General features: G+C 24.9%; 1 protein-coding gene across 1 annotated transcript in view; it reads left to right on the top strand.

Moving 5' to 3' along the window:
* The first annotated feature begins 461 nt into the window (after positions 1-461).
* LOC100213907 (kinesin-related protein 2) overlaps positions 462-21,252 on the top strand; it is a 56,524-nt gene continuing 35,733 nt past the window's right edge. Inside the window, exons 1-21 of the mRNA XM_065816490.1 lie at positions 462-594; positions 692-850; positions 5,408-5,493; positions 5,942-6,095; positions 6,381-6,477; positions 9,317-9,381; positions 10,167-10,315; positions 10,461-10,503; positions 10,615-10,721; positions 10,797-10,889; positions 15,069-15,200; positions 15,292-15,384; positions 15,578-15,638; positions 16,029-16,286; positions 16,485-16,650; positions 16,745-16,989; positions 17,141-17,256; positions 17,347-17,592; positions 18,251-18,355; positions 18,442-18,567; positions 18,698-18,865. Coding sequence (XP_065672562.1) covers positions 718-850; positions 5,408-5,493; positions 5,942-6,095; positions 6,381-6,477; positions 9,317-9,381; positions 10,167-10,315; positions 10,461-10,503; positions 10,615-10,721; positions 10,797-10,889; positions 15,069-15,200; positions 15,292-15,384; positions 15,578-15,638; positions 16,029-16,286; positions 16,485-16,650; positions 16,745-16,989; positions 17,141-17,256; positions 17,347-17,592; positions 18,251-18,355; positions 18,442-18,567; positions 18,698-18,865 — 2,643 coding nt within the window. The 5' untranslated portion in view covers positions 462-594; positions 692-717. The remainder of the gene's footprint in view (positions 595-691; positions 851-5,407; positions 5,494-5,941; positions 6,096-6,380; positions 6,478-9,316; positions 9,382-10,166; positions 10,316-10,460; positions 10,504-10,614; positions 10,722-10,796; positions 10,890-15,068; positions 15,201-15,291; positions 15,385-15,577; positions 15,639-16,028; positions 16,287-16,484; positions 16,651-16,744; positions 16,990-17,140; positions 17,257-17,346; positions 17,593-18,250; positions 18,356-18,441; positions 18,568-18,697; positions 18,866-21,252) is intronic.

The following is a 21,252-nucleotide window of genomic DNA, read 5'->3' as shown; positions in this document are numbered from 1 at the left end:
CTTTTATCATACTCAAGCGATCTTGCTTAACAAGTTTTGTGTTTTGGAGTTACAGGTTGAGAGAATGGAGTGGTAAGAAAACAACTATGTGACCACTCTATTGCCATTAAGTTAGAGTTCACTCCTAGTTTATTTCTTGTCCTTGTGCATCCAAACCTAAATCAAATTTTGTTTAATAAATTAATTTCCCCAAAATTTTAATAAAATTTTTTGCAACTGGTCTAGTTATAAATAATAACAATGTGGTACATTATCATTTACCATAGATACAACTCAAATGACTTTACAATGTTACAGTTTCTCTCTTAATCCACTCTGAAATAAATAATAATAATTTCAATATATATTTTAAGTATTTTTTTTATTCATGAGTTAAATATATCTACATGTAAATCTATGTTTTTTTTGTATTGAACATTATTTAAAAAAATTTAATTATGTTATGAATAAAATAACTGTTACTATGGAAACTACAGAAGCTTTTGCTGCTACTGTGGTATTATCTTATTTATTATAACTGCAACGCCACATGCTTACCCCAATCCTCCTTACTGTTTCATTCTCTACTTCTTAGAAATACTCCTGGTACAAAAGGTACTAATAGGTTGTTTTTGAGAAATATATTGCTGTTAGATATCTTGAAATAATTATTGATTCTATAATGTTATTATTTTTATTGATATTTTATCAGTTATATTTCAAATTAATGATAAAGATATGCAAGCTGCCAAAATTCTAAAGAAAAAAAATAGAACAGTATCACCATTAGTTGAACAAGATGAGGAGACAGAATTAAAAGCTATCAGCCCACCACCAAAAGAAACTGATTTTGCTTGGTCAGAAAGTACTGGTAAATGAATAGATATAGTTTATTTGATTTTCAATTTAACTATTTGAGATACATTGGTATAATTATAAAACAACAAAAGTGGTGACTCATTGACCAACACTAATGGTTTACACAATATATATGTGATGTAAAGTTGTTTTAAGTAATTCATATAGTACATAAAACAAATACAAACTAATGCAAAGAGTGCGTATGTAGCAAATAATATTATAAATTTAGTGACTAAAGTTATTGAAACTTTATGTTTACACATTGGTAAGGATTTAGTTTTTGTTTTAAATTTAGGTTACACAGTGGGTTGGATTTAGTTTCTCTTTAATATTAGTTTGTACTTAGAGTTTGTGATTTTGTTGCTTATGGCTTATCCAGTTTGTGTTTTCTTTAATTTTTGCTTATTTATTCTTACATTGTTTTTTCAAAAAAATATTTTTCCACTTATCTCTGATCTTATAATTGTTTACACTTATGTATGTTACACTAAATAATTGTAAAAGCAATTTTGTTGGTTTGAATTTATGCTGATATATACATTTACATTTTTAATTTATGCTGGCAAAGCAAATCATTTTTTTTCATTGACTTAATGGATTTTAAGTTTAATAAGATAAAAGTAAATATTTCTTTTTATTATTATTATTTAATAGATAAGTATTTTTAGAAGCGTTAAAAATATTAATAAGGTTTATTTTTGAATAATAGAAAAAAGCTGAAATAAAATTTTAATTTTAACAAATTTTTCTGTTCTGCCTAAAGATAATTTTTAACAGTTTTTGAAAAATAAAATTTTAAACCTATAAAAGAAAAAAATTAAGGGCATGCTATTTAGTTTGCATTATAATTATAGTGCATTCTAAAACCTTGACATCATTTCACATCATTTAAGACTTGGTGCTTTAGCAACCCATATGTATTAATCATGTTCCATCATTAATTCTATAATTACGTTTTACTTACATTAATATATTTATTGTAGTGACTTTATATATTTGATTAAAGCCTAATATTTAATATTATATTTTATTGCGGGTTCACAACAATTTAATTAAACATATAGACAAAAAAAATGGATGGAAAAATATTCAAAAAGTACTCAGACAAACCTAACGAGGAGAATTACATTATTGGAAGAGGATGTTAGTAATATATCTAGTAAAAGCAGATATACCTGAAGAAATTACAGGCCTTGTTATAAGATTTTGAAACCCAATGTATTTTCACTATTTCTTACTAAATCCAAAAAAAATGTTATTAGCAGAACATGTTTTTAACAAATATCAGTATAATTTTGAAATTTAAATATCTTATATTTATAGCACTAGTGTTGGTTTTTAAAATAAAATAAATTAAAGTTAGGCTTTTAAAGCGTTTACTTATTGATCATGTTATTTTTAATTGGTTATGAAAGTTTGGTTCATTTTATAAAAAAATAATGAAATTATTCTACATAAAGTTTAACGGCAAAGATAAAACCCAAACTTAACATTTATAACTCGAGTTTGGAAGAACTTTTTTGTATTGATGTCATTTATTAACTACAAAAGCGCATTAATCAGACTAGTATTATTTTTTTTTAAATCATAGAGCTGGAACTTACCCTCCAGAAGAAAAAAAGGTGTTAAAAATTATAAAGTTTTTTGCTAATATCTCGATAAATAATTTGTTCTGGAAGTTTGATTAATATAAAACTTATTTATCAAATATTTTTTATGACATGAACACAACTTGTCTTTTAGGGATCACTTTAATGGTCAAAAAATAAATAAAAACTATCAACCTTTTTTTTAAATATTTTGGCTTTAACAAAATCTTTGCATACTTCTCATAAACTAGTTAATCATTTTTAATCGACGTTTAGTCTATGATCAATTCAAAAAATTTATAAAGAATAAACTTTTGTTATAAAAAATGAAATGTAAAGTAAAGTTATATGTAATATGAACACTTTAAAGTAACTTGAATTAAATTTATTAATTTTTATTTTTATTTTTTAACAGTAAAAAAACAGAGCGTTTTAAAATTTTTAAAAGAGTTTTAATTAAATTTAATAAAATAAATTTGTATTTAATTATAATTAATAATAAATTTAATTTAAATTTAATAAAGTAAATAAAAAATAATTAAAAAAAAAAAACAGGAAATAGGAAAAAGTTTATTTATCTATCTGTTTTTTTATCTAATAAAAAAAATATTCCACAAATGTTTTTTAAAACAATTAATTACAGCTTAATGCTTTCCGCATTAACTGTTCTAAAAGACTGTTTAAATAAACTAATTGAAAGAAGTTTTTGCATAATGTAAATTGCAAAAACGCGTTCATGAAATCGTGAATATGTGCATAAAATTTAAGTAGCGTAACGCTTCTTAACAAGGCCTGAAATTTCAAAGACCATCAACTGTGATCATGATGCATCACAAACTTTGATCCCTTAAGCAACACTATGAAGAATCAGTTGAAAACTTTATGACTAACCTCAAGCAGTTTGCCAAAAAGCGTCCAGCACAGTCCCTTACTGCCGATCAACATAGAAATTTGTTTATATGTGATGCCTTTATTGCAAGCATTTACTCACCTACTATTCAACAGCGACTAATCAAATTTACAGAAGAGAATCTAGATGTACTTTACAAAACAGCCCTTACTATGGACCTGGCTGCTGAAGATACTCTCAGTCTAACAATGACAACCATTACTGCTACAACCGTACTACCTATTTTACAGCTACAAAAAATCAAACAATTACCAAAACCTCTTACTTTAGGAGTGGTGGTAAGTTACGCACAAAAACAAAATGCCCAGCATGTAACTCTACCTGCACAAATTGTAAAAAAAAAGGTCACTGGTCAAACTGTCTGTCAAAAATAGATATTAAAACTTACACTAAGACTGCAGTATTTAAACAAAAACACACAGACAATGAGGATGAAAGTACAGTGCTCTCTTTGGTCACAGCCTCAATTAACTCATCAGATAGATTGGTTGACATCACCATAAATAAAAATAACACTCAGGCATTATTGGATACCGGCTTAGACAAAACATTTATTTCCTCTGAACTTCTTACACAATGGAAACTTCCCTACAACACTCGATACATCTGTAATTATCAGAATGGATGTACTGACACAACATTCTTTTATAACTATTAGCTTTAAAGGAAATAAAGAACTGCTGAAATTTTGCCTTGGACATAAAAATTGCTTTGTAATTGATTATTCAAACACAATCAACTTGTACACGCAACTTGATTCATATCAAGCACCGCATATTGACAATATGTTATTTAAAATAGCAGCAAATAAAGTTTTTTCACACATAGCACTGGCTCTGAGTAAAGTGGATGTGTTTTTCAGGCAACCCCTTTTTAATGTTTGCAAAACACAGGTTTTAGGCTATAGTTTTCAATATTACTCATTTTGTGTGATTTGTTTTTTATGGACTTATTATAGTGGGGTGCTTGAAATAGACATCCACTGTATGTAAAGTTTATTTATTAAATTTGTTATTAAAAAAATACTGCAGATGTGTGCACATGATAAATCAAAATTTTTTTTATTAAAAAAAAAAACTATGACAAGACTGCATTGCAAACTTGGAACCTTTGACAAAACATATTGCATTTCCCAATTGGCTGTGCTTACTTCTTGCAATTAAGATAAATACTTTTTTGTGCATATATGTCTCTAAATTTGGGATCTGTTGTTGAAATTTTTAAAGCCATCCATAAAGTACTGAGGGGAGGACTTAAAAGTTATGGGGAAGGGATCAGATTTTTTAATTTTTGGTATACTTTATGGAGGACTCCTTAAAATATTTGAGTCTTTTTTACTGAATTTATTTATGTATTTATTAATATCATTATCATTTTTTTTTGTTTTTATTTACGATTTACAGTATGTTTTTTAATAGTAGCTTTAAGCTTTTTGTTTGGATCTCACAACAGATTGATTCATAAGAAAATGTGTTCAGGATAACCACAGATTTCAATGAGATATGTACAAATAGTTGTGTTGCTCTGCTCTGATGTTGCTCTGCATGATAAATTGTGATTAGTTAGTGTGACATAGCTTTATGATTGTTGGTGAATGATTTTTTGAAAGTTTTAGTAAGACAAACAAGTTGTAGTTTATTTTTGAAAAACAAAGTTTAGTTAATGGTCATCGTTGATCTGGTATTTAGAATTTATAGTATGTTTTATATTAGAATCAATGTTTATGTAAATTGATCTTAGCAGTTTGGTTTCTTCAATAAATTATAATTTATTAAGTTTTTTTTCATGTTTTGTGTTTATTTATGTTGAGTTTAATGACTGAAAACATCAAAATGGTGTTAAATTGGTTTTCTAAAGTTTTTTATTTTACTATTTCTGTCTTTTCTTAGTTAAAAATAAATTTACCTTTCAGCTTGTGTAGTTGTTATTTTTTTTTGTGCTTCCCTTAATGCCAATAAAATTGTATTGTATTCACTGTTTACAGGAAGTATAGTATTATTTAATTTTTATTATTTCAACTGCAATTCTTGTTTTTTAATTTTCTTTCTACAAAATTCTTCTGTTATAGAGCACGATCAAGTAAATTCTAGTGCAGGGTTAGAAACTAATGAGTTATCAACAAGTTTTCAGTTGAGCTCTGGTTCACCTGTGAAAGTAATATTTTTTGTTTTTATTCTTCTATTTTTACTGATTTGTAATTATATATATAGTTTTTTATCTTATATAAGAAAAAGCATTTTTTATTCTGTTTAATTTTATTTTGTTTAATTTTAATTTTTATTTTGATTTATATTGTTATTAATTGTTTTATGCGCATAATTCTTCATTTACATATGCAATTATTTTATGAGTTTTTATTATATTGTATGTAGCGTTATTTAAATAATTAAAAGTATTTGTGACTTGAAGCAGGTGTTTTTTTGTTCAGTTTTTAATTACAATAAGCACTTGTTTTTTTAATTTTTACTTTTTAAACTAAAAAAAATTACTGAATTCAAAACACAAACACTTCTAAATAATTATTTAAATAATTATTTAGAAGTGTTTGTGTTTTGAATTCAGTAATTTTTTTTAGTTTAGTTTTAATTACAATAAATTTCAGAATGGTGAAGATGCATCATCTCGTTCAAGTACACCATCTAGTGCAACAGGGTTTTTAAAACGAATAAAAAAAAATGCAGTTGCACCATATAATGAAGAGACTTCCTTTAATGCTGCAGATAATAAAATCTTTGAGGGAGATAATAAACCTAGTGGTTTTTAATTTAATTATTCTTAGCAGTATTTTAATATTTAATAAATTTTTTTTTTTTTTAAAGTTCACATTGACATCAGTGACATCATAATATAGTAACATATTATATCGCAAGAATAATATATTAAATTTAAAGTTATTAATTTTAACATTAAATTATTATTAATTACTAAGTATCATGTTCTAGGTTGTTTAAAATTATTAATCCATGCATTCATAATCAAGTAAATAAAAAAGTTCTTTTATAACATCTCTTACCAAATTTATTTTAGATTTGTTATTTTAGATGTGTCAGTTGTTGAGGCATGGGGAAATGACAGCATTGAGACTTCTGATCCTAACACTCAATTATTTAACCAAAGTACATCAACTCCTTCATACAGGTATTTTTTTTAGATTAAGATTGAGTTTTTTTCCATGTACAACTTTTTATAAAACTTTTAAGTTTTACAGCATTAAATTAAGACAAAAAAAAAACACTACATTATTTACATTTTTTTAACTACTTTCGATTTCAATTTTTTTTTACTTATTTTAAACTTTTGTTACATATAACTTTTATTAATTGTTTTAGACAAAATCTTTATCAAAACTATATATTAATTTAACTAAATTATTTTCATCTGTAATTTTTCAATTGTTTGTTTTGATTTATGTTATTGTTATTTTGTATTAAAGTATATATAACTGGTCAGTTGTTTTAAATATGTTAATGTTATTTTGTATTTAAGTATATATAACTGGTCGTTTGTTTTAAGTATGTTAACCTTATGTTTAATTTTTAACATTTTTAATTAATATTTAACGTATGTTATATATGTTAATGTTATTTTGTATTAAAGTAATTTTTTGGCTACGAAAAACACAAATGCGTTTTTCCGGAACTTTTACAACTCATTTTTTTATCAACATGAATGAAAATATTTTATAATCAAGTTTTAAGAATATGTCAAATTTCACTCATTTATTGAATTTATGTCATTTATTGAAATTGTTTTGATATGATAATAAAATATGGTTGCCAATGTCTTCATTTTTATTTATAAAAATGGCTTTATATATAACCTTCTAAAAAATGTATTCCCAAATAAAATGATAATAAGACTCTAAAAGTTGTGTTTAAAATTTAAAAAATCAAAAAATAAAAAACATAATTATAAGTACTATACAAATTAAGTATAATCAAGGTACACATTTAAATATTATTCTTTGTTATTATCCTGATGTTTTTTTAAAAACGTCAGGATAATAAATTATGTGGTAGTGGTGTACTGGTAGAGCGCTCATTTCAAAGCGAGAGGTTCCAATTTCAATTCCCACCATGTTCCTGGTAGAACCGCGCTCAACTTGTTTTTCCACACAGCGTCCTTGTTCTTCAAGAATTGTGTTTTAGAGTTATAGAGTTGAGAGAGGTTTAGAACCACAATTAATTAGCCTCCTTATCTGTAGTGGCCTTCTTGGCCTTGGGAAGGTAAATTATCATAAATATATAATTTTCCCTAATAAATTCTAAAATGCACTATAGATGCGCTAATATAATCTAAAAACCAAAAATACTGTTTATTTTGTAATTTACTAAAACAAATTAAATTGCTTATTGTAGATAAACAGTTGATGTTTTTCTAAAATAAAAGTTTTTCATGCAAAGCATGTAGTTTAAAAACAGTTAATAGAATTTTTTTTTTTAATTTTTGTTTGAAGGACCAACTTTTAAACATGTTTGACACTAATTCTTTTCAGTTCTTCATTTTATGATAAAATGCTTATTTTTTTCTGCAGTTGCACAAATATTACAAACAAAATCACCAAACTTCATATATATGTACTTTGTAATTTTTTAAATACATACAGTAAAAACTTTTTACAATGCAAATGCCCTGTTTGATATTTTGTGAAAAACATATAAGTTATTATAGTATATTTATTAATTGTTTTCTACCATCAATACCATTCCTACTTATTTTAAAAGACACCCATAATAGTTTGGATAAAATGACAGTTATATATATATATATATATATATATATATATATATATATATATATATATATATATATATATATATATATATATATATGTATATATATATATATATATATATATATATATATATATACATATATTTATACAAGGGCTATAAATTTAGGCAGCAAGTGTTGCCCAAATGCATTCAACGCTGTCCAAAAAGGGTATAGAATAGCCCCTGATATATATATATATATATATATATATATATATATATATATATATATATATATATATGTATATATATATATATATATATATATATATATATATATACATATATATATACAAGGGCTATAAATTTAGGCAGCAAGTGTTGCCCAAATGCATTCAACGCTGTCCAAAAAGGGTATAGAATAGCCCCTGATATATATATATATATATATATATATATATATATATATATATATATATATATGTGTGTGTATGTATATGTATATATATATATATATATGTGTGTGTATGTATATGTTTATATATATATGTATGTATATGTATATGTATATATATATATATATATATATATATATATATATATACATATATATATATATGTATATATATATGTATATATATATATATATATATATATATATATATATATATATATATATATATATATATATATATATATATATATGTATATATGTATATATATACAGTAGCATCACAGAATCACTATCATTTTTTCTCTCTGTTTTTTATTTTATTTATTCAATCACTAGATTGAGTAAGTAAAAAAAATAGTAATAAAAGAGAAGAAATTGCTGAAGGTTTTTATTTGGAATTTTTTTATAAAAGGAGAGACTAGTGTTTCTCATATGAGAGACTCAGTGTTTTTTTGGAACAGCTTGTATTTATATATGTATAGTTTTTTGAAAATGTGATAACAAAAATCAGTCAATAAATGACAACATTGTTTTTAATTTCTTTATTTTTGCAGTTACAATATAAACATGTTTATCGCAATTAAAAATATAATATAAACACTATTAAAAATGTAATTGTTAAAAATTTCTGCAAACTATCAGTGCTTATACAAATTTTTATTTGTTATTGGTTTTTCTAAAACCAGTTTGAATATGTTTGTTCTTTCGCCAGTGTCCACTAATTATTTTTTTAATAAAAACTTTGCAGTTAAAAATTTATTGTTAGGCAATTGCTCCATTTCAATTTAATTCTTCTTTTTATTGTTAGACCTGAATCTGTGTCATCCTTTACTTCAAAAGGTAAAAGAACAGCAAAAGTTTCTCCTTTATCAGGTAGTACTTTAAAAAAAGTAACTGGTATGTTGAATAAACTTTTTATATTTTTAATTTTAAATGTTTGAATACAAAAGATTTTTTTATAGATTTATGGAGTATTACTCTTAACTGCTTGTTTATTTTTTCTATATTATCATCATCATATACAATTTATAAATTATGTGTTCCAAATGAAGCTGTATATTTTTGCCAACTTTCTGTTATGTTTCTTTTTCCCATCAGTTTATCATAATCAGTACACATAATCTTTGTGTAACCTTCTGTTATGTTTTTTATTCACATCTGTTTATGTACACATAATTTTTGTGTAACTTAATGTTATTTATGTTAATAAACATTGCTAAATCGATATTTATCTAAATTGATAATATCTAAACTGTTAGTAAAGAATACTAAAGTGCACTAAGTTGTACAATTATTTTGTATTAGTTTGACTTTGTTGACATATTGTTCATAAAAAAAAACCGGTAACAAATTTCATTCAAAAATGTTTTTGTTTTATATCATTTTTAGCAGGTCAGTTCATGCTTTGATTTCTTTTTAATTTGATTTTGGTTTTAATCTTCTTAAAACATCTCACAAATGTACAAACCAAATGATTGGAGTACAAGACAAAATCTCAAAATAATTTTTATTAATATTTTTTTTTATAAAATACCATTAAGTAAAAAATTTTAAATCAATTTTAAATTATAATAGTTAACACTACATATTTTATTTGCTTAGAATTTTTTTTAGTTTGTAATTTTGTTAAATTTTAAAAACATGTAATTATTTCAAAGAAAATGAAAATCAAGTTGATGCAATTTTCAAAGACTTGCCCAGCAATGAGTTGAAGGAGAAAGAAACAAGCATAGTTCCCACAAATAATACTTTTAAACAAAAATCATCAATGATATCTTCTGAAATTGAGAAAGCCTCTGATACAAAAGTAAATTTTCTATAAAAAATATTTTTATTTGTAATATGATGTTTACTGGTTATAATGTGAAGTTTGCAAATTGTTTTGTTGTTTGCAAACTCACAACTCTTTTTCTCTCCATATTCTTTTAAATAAAAAATTATTTTCATGTTAGGTTGTCAAAACAGAAGTCAGTCCTCAAACTTTAAATAATCATGGTAATTTTTATTTTTTTAAAGTAATTTGACTAAATTTCTAAATTCATTTCATAACCATGTCTTGTTTTTATTTAATTTTCTTCAATTTATTGCATTAACAATTTTTTTTAGAAGTTAGTTCTTTAGTTTCTGTTGAAGCAGTGTTGGCCCCTCCTCAAATATCTGGAGAGCAGGAAGCTTATATTCCAATCAGTTATGCAAAGCAATGTATCCAAAAGGTAGATTGTTTGTTATTTATATTTTTTTCTTGTAACCACACTCTTACTCAATAATCAATTTGAAAATTGTCTCAGGTTGTTGATGATATGAAGAAAATGAAAGAAAATCACTACGTTGTTGTAGAGAAAATTCAACATCATTATAAATTAATTGAGGAAGACACTCAGGTTTTTTTTTTTAATATTCTATCTTAGATAAATCAGTTCACCTATTTAGATAAAATAATCCAACTACTTAAATAAAATAGTTTTGATAATATAATATAATAATAATTATATAATTTTGATAATAATATATAATAAAAATAGATAAAATAGTTTACATTTTTTTATTTATCTACTTTTTTGATAAGCAATTCACTTACTTCGATAAAGAATTTTTTTCATTCAATTTTTAAAAACAATAAGTATCTGCATTTCACATTTGAAGTAACCATAAATAACCATAAACAACTATAAACAACCATAAACAAGGAAATTAAATATTTGCAAACACAATGCTTTTCTTAGAATTTTGAGGCTTTAGGCAATATTATCAGATGGTATAAAAACCTGAGGGATAAAACTCCGAATGATCCACACACCAACATCCTATTTTAATAGGAGGAGGCAGGATAACTACCCCTATCCGTACCTGCTAGCGGGTTTGAGGGAGTGCGGTTAACTCCATCCACCAACAGTTTTAGAGCAAATAAAAAAAGCTCAAGAACTTTGCCCCATCAACCTTGCCTTGACACCAGCAAATCAGCCTCTCTTGTTAGCACCATTATCATAGCTTTGTCCGCTGTTAGCTATGGAAAATCCTAAGCATCACAGTTGATCCAAAAAAGTTAAACAACCAAAACAACCTATCATGGAAAAATTCCATGATAGATTGTTTAAGAATTGTGATAAATGATTTTTTATTGGTTTTCTGTTCTGAATTATTTATGTTCACATATCTTCAAGTTAATGACATTTGTTCCCGATTACAATTTTAAAATGTACATTCCAAAATTACAGAAAAATTTTGCCAAGGATATCAGTGGATATCAAGGATATCAATGGATATCAAGGATATCAATGGATATCAAGGATATCAGTGGATATCAAGGATATCAGTGAAATAATTTTGCCAAGGATATCAGTGGATATCAAGGATATCAGTGAAATAATTTTGCCAAGGATATCAGTGGATATCAAGGATATCAGTGGATATCAAGGATATCTGTGGATATCAAGGATATCAGTGGATATCAAGGATATCAGTGGATATCAAGGATATCAGTGGATATCAAGGATATCAGTGGATATCAAGGATATCAGTGGATATCAAGGATATCAGTGAAATAATTTTGCTCTCATTTTTCAGTTTGATTACATGTTGATAGTTAATTAATTTAACTATTTCATTTTTAATAACTTGCCCAAGGTAATGATCAAGTACTTCATTTCTATTCATTCTTCTGAGGTGTTCATTTATCACTGTGTCAACACTTCCCTTAAATGCAAGATTATTTTTTAATAGATAACCTACAATTGATATTATCTGCTCAAGTACATTGTGCCAATGTTGTTTTTCTGCTTGAATCAATTTCAGATTTTCAGCATCTTTTTTATATACCAAACACCTTGCATGCAAAACAAAAAAACAGCATCTGCACATTTTGAATATATAAGCCAGCATCTATCGACAAGTTCACAATTACTAAATTTTCTAAATTAATCTTTTTTTGAATTTTCTACCTTAAATATCTTGCAAATTATTAATTTCTTGAATTTCATTACTTAAAGTTCCTTTCTCATTATGTTTAGTTGTTGTTTAATATTTCAGGCGATTTGCCAATATTTCCTACAACCCAACTTAATTCACTTCTTTTTGTATCCATGGTATCCTACACATCATCCTCAGTTGTGACTGTTGCCTGTGCATTTATTAATTCAGCTTCTGTTTCACAAGGCTGTTCTGCACAGACTGTGCTCACATTGGCAATGTTATTTTCCTGCATGTCTTGAACCACATCTATGTTTTCTATTTTTAGATTCTCTGTCATTTGCTTTTCTAATTTTGAGCTCCTGCTTTTGCATGACATGGTCAATAATGTTAAAAATTAGTAATTATGTATATACAGTTTGCTAAATGAAATAACAGATTAAGGCTTTTCAAAAGACACCAAATCTAATGCTTGTAAATAAAAACGTAAAACTTTGAGTTTCTTTAAAAGAAATTAAAATTTTGATATTATTTGCTTTCATATTTTATTTTATTTAATATTTTTTTTGCTTAATAATATTATTTCTTCAAAATACTTTATATTATCAATGCTTTAATAAAAATTTGGTGTTCATCAATTGAACCTTTATATGATTTGAATTTCCATCTCACTAGTTATAAAATTATTTCATCAAAAGAAATTTTAGAAATGATTATGGTGTTTCTGACAAAGATTAGTATTTGTTACTATTCAAATATCAACTTATTTATCACTAGAATCATAAGTATAAAAATGTTATGGCAATAGATCACTAGATAGATCAGCGCTTATGATTAATAAATGACGATACATAGTTAACAAGCTTATTTTCAAGTTTTTTTTACATTAAAAACAAAAAGTTTAAATTACATAAGCTAACATAACAAAGTATTAATTTTTAAAAAACCTTTTATATTAAGTTTAGTATTCCTAACTGCACACCTTACTTGTGGAATAAATTGTTTTGTCTAATATCGATTTGTGAATATCTCTACTTATTTAAAGAAAAATAAGGTTGAAGAATTATTTCATTACGTGATAATATATTTATGTATTTTTAGAGTAATATTAACACATTTAAATGAATTGAAGAGTATTTAAGTTTTTTAAGGCTGCTATTTTTTAATTATGATTTTTGTCAATAAGATCTTAGTGATTTTCTATCAGATACCAAGTTTATTTAGTCTTTTATTATAATAATTGTTTATACATTAGTATGGCTGATAAATGTAAATAAATAAAAAAATTAAACAAAAAAACAGATTAACAAAAGTTTAAAAAACAAAAGGGTTACATTTTGAATATTATAAGGTTTTACTCTTGTTTTTAATATTTTGGGAAATTTAGGTAATAATAGTTAATCTTTTTTTTACCTGGCGGCAAGGCCCCAGGCAACCACTAATGTTGTCTATACCTAAAAATGGCACTGAAATATCATTTTAAAAACAGAATTTCAAGTACTGTTGTTGCATAACTAAAAATGGTTAAATATTGTTATTCTACAAAAATAATTATTTATATTCAACAAAAATTCTTAATCTATTGTTATGGGGTAATTAGTTTTCTTTAGAGATTATCCTAATAAAATTATCTTTATTATTTGCACTATTAATTAGTTAATAAAGATAGTTTTTCCAAATTTAGTAAGAGTTTGTTATATATATATATATATATATATATATATATATATATATATATATATATATATATATATACATATATATATATATATATATATATATATACATATATATATATATATATATATATATATATATATATATATATATATATATATATATATATATATATATATATATATATATATGGCGTTGTAAAAATAGAGGTAATAATGACAAAATTAGTTTACTTGGACACTTTAAAAGTCATGCTATACCTTTGCAAGTTGGATTAATGGGAATCCATTTATTTTTTTAGGAAAAAATGACTTTAAGTTTAAATCCAAACTATATTCTTCAGAACATTGTATATGTTATATGTCTGAGTTTGAGAATAATCAAATATTAGAAAAAATGATTTAGCCTCCCTAGTCACAAGATCTCTCTCCTATCAGATTTTTATGGGAGGAATTAAAAGTAATGTCTAAAACTAAGGCCTAATGATGCGTAAAATGTGGAAAAAATTTATTTGTTCATCAAAAATTGACTTCGTCATTAAGTAGAATGCCAAGATTATGTATGGTGGTTATTGTCGCCATGGGTAATAATTAGCAAGTAAATTATAAACTAATTTAATGGGTATTTATATTATTTTTTTTGTAAACCTAATAAATAGGAAAATAACATATAATTTAAATAGATTTTCTCCCTATAATAAAAACTTTGATATCTTATATTGAAAAGAACTTTCATTGAAATAATTATGGACAGTAGTGTGTCTATATATATATATATATATATATATATATATATATATATATATATATATATATATATATATATATATATATATATATATATATATATATATATATAGTATATTATTTTGATTTATTTATTCTTTTTAAATAAATTCATATATTTTGATTTTTATTGTGTAAATTTCTTGTCTGAAATGCAATGTGATTATATTTGAAAAATGTGATATACTTCAGGTGCAATTCAATGACTACCTTAATAAATTGCGAAATGAATATTCTCAAAAAGTAGCTACTTTTAAGCAGGTGCTTGAATCTCACAATGCAGAATTTAAAGAACGGGAAAATTTTTATGAACAAGCTATAAAGGTATATAAATATTATTTGAAATTTTTTGCATGATATTTTGTATTATTGCAAAAAAGTGTTAACATCAATAAATGTGTAAACATGCTTTTAGAGTTTAAGAGATAAAAATCGTTATTTGATTGTTGAAAAGCGAAACTTTTTATCAAAGTTTAAAGACTCAAATGCACTTAAAGAACGAGAAAAAGTTAATTGTTTAATTAAATTTACTTTTTATTTTTTTATAATTGTAAAAAAACACTCTTTTTTGCAGGTTAGACAGCTTCTGAAAGATTTGACAACAATCTTTTTTTCTTACAACATTAGACTTATGACAGATTATTGACATTTAAACATTAAGCTCAGCTTCTGACAGATTTGAATTTCTTTTTAAACATTAGACTCAACTTTTGGCAGATTTGACAACAATGCTGGATGATAAACACAAAGAGTATGTTAAATGTATGTTTTTTATTTTTAACTGTTACCTATTTTGTTCTTTTTTCAATTTTTTCGATTTTCAATTTTTTATTTTTATTTTTAATAATCAGTCAAATTAAAATTAGTTTTTCAATTGCAATTCTAAAGCGTTTATAAAAATTATTGACAAAATACACACAAAATATCTATAGTTATTATTATACATTCTAAAGGGTTTACAAAAATTACTGACATAATACACACAAAGTATCTTTACTTATTATTAAATATTCTAAAGCATTTTATAAAAATTATTGACATAATACACACAAAATATCTTGATAAGTATCTTTAGTTAAACAATTTAAATCTTTGTATAAATTAATTCTACACAATAATTTATTAAAAATTTTAATTTTTTTTTATTTTTAGTGTATGAAAAATACAAGATAGAAGCAAAAGAAACAGAAAAGTTTCAAATAGAAAATAATTGTTTGAAAAATGAGCTACGTTTATTGAAATCAAAGCTAAATACAAATGAAACAGAGAACAAGAGAATCATTGAAGAACTTTCATTAACACAAAAAGAAAATAACAATAACAAGCTCCAAATAGATATAAACAAAAAAGATGTTGAGCAAGTTGTTGAAGAAAAAATAAGATTGCTAGAGGAGATTAAAAAATTGCAAGGTATTCCCTTTAAACAACGGAATTCTAATAGAATTTTTATAGAAGCTCTGTTAAAAAGATGAAAAATAAAAAATATTTTTTTTTTGTCTTATATTATTTTACATAAGAGTTTAAACTAAATTGTCTGTTCTATACTGTATAAATTTTGAATAAAGTTACATTATAAATTCAAACAAGATAATAAATTTTTTTTATCAGGCAATCTTGAAGACAAAGAGAAGAATATTTCTTCTAAAGATGAAGAACTAAAGTTACGATATAATGGTTTTGAAGAAGAAAAAAAATTAACTATTCACGATTTTGAGGAAAAAAACCAAATTCTTGAGCAAAAAATCAAAGAACAAAATGAAGCAATTAAAGAAATGTATGCAATTAAAAAAAAAATATTTTGACATTTTTTATTTTGAAAAATTTAATGATCTACTTTGCATCATTATTTTGCTAATTCTTTTGTTAAGGGAAAAACAAATACTTAGTTTACAAAAGCAACATTCAGTTCTCACTGAAGCAGCATCGAAACAACCCACAGAAATCATAAGTGAAACAGCATCAAAACAACCCACAGAAGTCATTAATGAAGTAGCACTAAAGTCTATAGAAGTTGTCAATGAAGTGCCACTAAATCAATCAATAGAAATACATAATGAAGAAAAGCAAAGAGAAAAAATAGATATTTTACAACAGCAATCTGTCGTTGGTTCAAGTACATTTACTTATATACTTTTTTTTATAAAATTTGCACTCCTACTTTTAGTCATTAATCTTTTGTTTATAGTTATAAATATTTTATAGTTATAATTATTAAATCAAATTTTTTTAATTATAATTAACTTTCCTTGGTTTTATATTTCTAGCTGATGAATCACGAATAAATAATCTCTTAAATGAAATTGAATCTTTAAAAAAGACAATAAATGCGCTACAGTCAGAAAAATTAAATGTTAATCCTCCTTTAACTGAAAATGCAGATGTTAGTAAAATTTAATATTTTGTTAGTTTTTGTTTTACTAATTATTGTTATAAATTATTATAATGACTATTTTTGAATATATGACAATAGAAATTAATCAATGAAATAGAAGTCCTAAAGAAGTCTCTTGAACAGTCAATGCAAAACACAGTTGACTTGGAAAAAGAACACAACATGGCTATTGAGTCTTATAAAAAGCAAATTCACAGAGCTGATAAAAAGTTGCAAAAACTACAACAAGAGAAAAATAGTATAGAACAGCTAAAAAATGATGTTGAAAGTCAATTAAAAGTTACTAAAGAAATGACAAATAATGAATTGAGCATTAAAAATGATGTATATCTTTTTTTTTTTGAAAATTTTGTTTTTTGTTTTGAAAATATATTTTAAATCTCATGTAAAAATTTTACTTATTTTTTATTATTTTTTTAAATTGTATTTTTTTAAGTAAATTTTTTTGAGAATTTTTCAAATGGAGGTTTTTTTGCATGAATATTTGTTGTAAGAATCTGATGAATTGCTGTTGTTGCAGGAGTATTTGTGCTGTTTTTGCAAGAGTATTTGTGCTGTTGTTGCATGAGTATTTACATGTAAAGCAATTTCAAGAGTCTGTTAAAAGGTTGATTGTTGTGATTGTTGAGTGTCAACTTGTTTCTTCGCACATTATCCTTGTTTGTCAAGGTTCATGTTTCGGAGTTATAGAGTTGAGAGAGGGTTGTAACCACAACTAAATTAGCCTCCTCTACTGTAGTGGCCTTCTCATCCTTGGGGAGGTGAATTAACATAAAGAAAAAAAAAAAAGACTATTTGCTTGTAGAGTATTAATTTCAAGAGTGTGTTGAAAGAATTCTTGTATCTCTTGACGAGTATTTTTTCCACAAGTCTTTTAAGGAGGTGTATGTTGTATGTTGTAAGAATATCTTCTGTATGTGTAAGGGTTTATGTTGTATGCTGTAAAGGTGTATGTTGTATGTTGTGAAAAATTTTTATTTAGCTAATTCAAGAGCTTAAAAAAGAAATTGATATACTGAATGAAGAAAAAGTTTCAAAATTACCAGTTAAGGCAAAAGCTGAGATTCAATTATTACAGGCCAAACTGGTAAACCTTTTTTTTAAGTTTTGTATTTAATATTTTCTTAAAACAGTTTAACTTCAACTCTGACTTAATTACAATGTTTTTGTTAGAAAGAAATTGGAAATCAGCTGGAAGAAAAAAATAAACAATCTGTTGATGAAAATTCAAAGCAGCTAGATTTTACTGAAAAAATTAATAATTTAAACTTGATTATCGATGAGCTTAAAAAGAAACAGGTTTTTAATTTTTTTTTTTACTTTGTAAAATGTGTGATTATTTTTCATAATTTACTATAATTATGTGTTAATCTATTTATTAACGCATAATAATAATTATAATTACGTTTAATAATTATACAACTTTTAGGCTGAATTACCAAAACTCTATGAAAATGAGCGAAAGTATAAAGAATTGAAAAAAAAATACAAAGCCCTAGAAGAGAAAAAAACAGTTATAAAAACTGTCCCTACTAAGGATTCTACAATAGATTCTCCAGACAAAAATGATACTGAAAAAGAAGATCTTAAAAAAAAAGTATTTTTTTGTTAATTGATATTTTATTACTTTTGTTATTGATTTGATAATTTCTGAAAAGATCAAAAGTATCTACAAATACAGTTAAACTAATGTAATTTGAATCGTTAAAAGGTCTCAAAATATGTTCTAATTACAAGAGTTTTTGAATTATAGAAGTTCAGTCCTAAATATTAAACCCTGAAGGGATCAAAGAATTTATTTTTTATTTAAATGAATTTAATTTAAATGATCTTTTAAATCATAAGAGTTAAAATTACAAGAGTTTAATTGTAAGTAAAATAAATGTTCATCAATAACATCTTTCATATACATTTACAAGTTCCTCATTTCTATCTACAAGTTTTTTAAACAAGTTATCAATAAATGTTCATCAATAACATTCTTCTTGTATAATACAAGTTTTTTGTCCATATTTCCTCATTTCATATCTATCTAGTTCCTTAAAGTAAGTTATCAATAAATATTCATCAATTATATCCTTCATATACATTCACAAATTGCTTAAAATGAGTAATCAATAAACGATGTACTTGTTATCATTACCATCATTGATTATATCAGTTGTTACCATCATTGATTATATCAATGTGTTGAACATGCTAGTAAACAAATTTACAAGTTCAATAATTAAGTTATTACAAATCTTCATTAATTAAGTTATAACAAATCTTCATTAAGTTATTACAAAACTTCAGTAATTAAGTTATTACAAATCTTCAGTAATATAAGTCATAAACTTGACTGATTGATGACTAAAAATGTGCATAATTTTTTTACTTAATTGGTTTTATAGTGACCTGTATAATAAGTACTGATTATAATAGTGTCTTATTTAATTAGTACTGATAAGCAATGTTTGATGCAATATCTTTGGTTTTTTTTGTTGTTGCACAAAAAAGTAAAGTTTTGTTAAGCTGATTAACAATATAGTTTGATGCTAATCCATGTTATTTTAGTTGTTGTAATGTAACTGATATGCAAGTAGTTTAGATTAAATAGTATTTAGTCTTGAAACATTTTGCATGAGTATATCCACTAGGGTTATGACATTTTCAATTTTTTTTTAAATTTTACTATGGCACTAGCACTACATAATGAGAAATAGTGTTAATATGAGATGGTACATTTTTGCTTTTTCTAGTTTAACAGTGTTAATATGAGATAGTACATGTTTTCTTTTTCTTTAATAAAAATCTCACCCAGGACACAGATCGAAATATTTCGTTAGGAGTGCAGCATTATAGAAACAAACAAATTTTTTTTTTGAAAACTATTAATTCACTGTGAATATTTGCTCTGTGGTGTATTATCTGTTTCTGCTTTTAGGAAAATGTCATATATGAAGCGCCAAGGAGATGTTTGAAAAGTTCTGGTACCTGCAGAAAAAACTTGACAATATATCAAAAGAGCATCACAATGGATATTTTTGCCAACAATCAATGATCCACTTGATGGCTTATCTAGAATGTCAAAAGAAATGATAATTATTGGAAGGCATCAGTTTCTTTAAAAAAATGAAAAATCAAGAAATGTTTAAATTTAAGTGATAGCTGATGAATTGAAGAAAATGTGAGAAAAGTTAAATTTTCCACTCATAACAGAAAAAAATATAACTTTTTGAAATATCATCAGGAATGTGCTAAAGTTAAATTTGAAAAAGTGTTTGATATTATAAAAATAGATGGCATCTGGTTGGCAACTGAAGATAAAAGATTTTATGAAATGCAGATTAAATCACAAGGAAAAGTTGCTATGCAACAACAATAAAAGTTAAAGTCCATCCCCCAAAGGTTGACAGAGGAAATACCTCAAGCAGTAGTGCATGTAATCTTTCTTCTTCAAATAAAAATATAGTATCTAAAATTGCTTCCAATGCATCAGACTATCCAGAAACTTCTGATGATGATACTAATGACTGTGAATATACTGTTGAACCCCCCACTAAAATAAGAAAGACCAATCAATATTCCACTACAGAAACTGCAGCTTATCTGGTAAAACAGACTAATTTAAGTCCCTCTAAATCAGCAAGAGTTTGTGAACATTTATCTGACGGAGGTATTGATATCTCTACACCAACTCAATTTGCAATATATAAGGCATCTATTCACAGAAAATGCAGTAGAATTGTAAATAAACTTTAAAAAATGAAAATTGGGCTCTGCACTTTGATGGTAAGAAAGTTAACAGTTAAGAAATGGAAGTTATTGCATTAAAAAATTGGCACTGTTAAGTTTGCCTAGCAGCACTAACTCTTAGTTACAGAAAAGCATCAACAATATTTAATGGAATAACTGAGGTGTTAGACCATCTGTGGTATTTGTGATACCACAAGTGTAAATGCTGGAGTGAGAAATGTAGTTGTTGAACTGATCCAACAGAAG

This window comes from Hydra vulgaris, chromosome 13 (assembly GCF_038396675.1).
Source record: "Hydra vulgaris chromosome 13, alternate assembly HydraT2T_AEP".
NCBI lineage: Eukaryota > Metazoa > Cnidaria > Hydrozoa > Anthoathecata > Hydridae > Hydra > Hydra vulgaris.
This window is presented reverse-complemented; position numbering and strand designations above follow the sequence as displayed.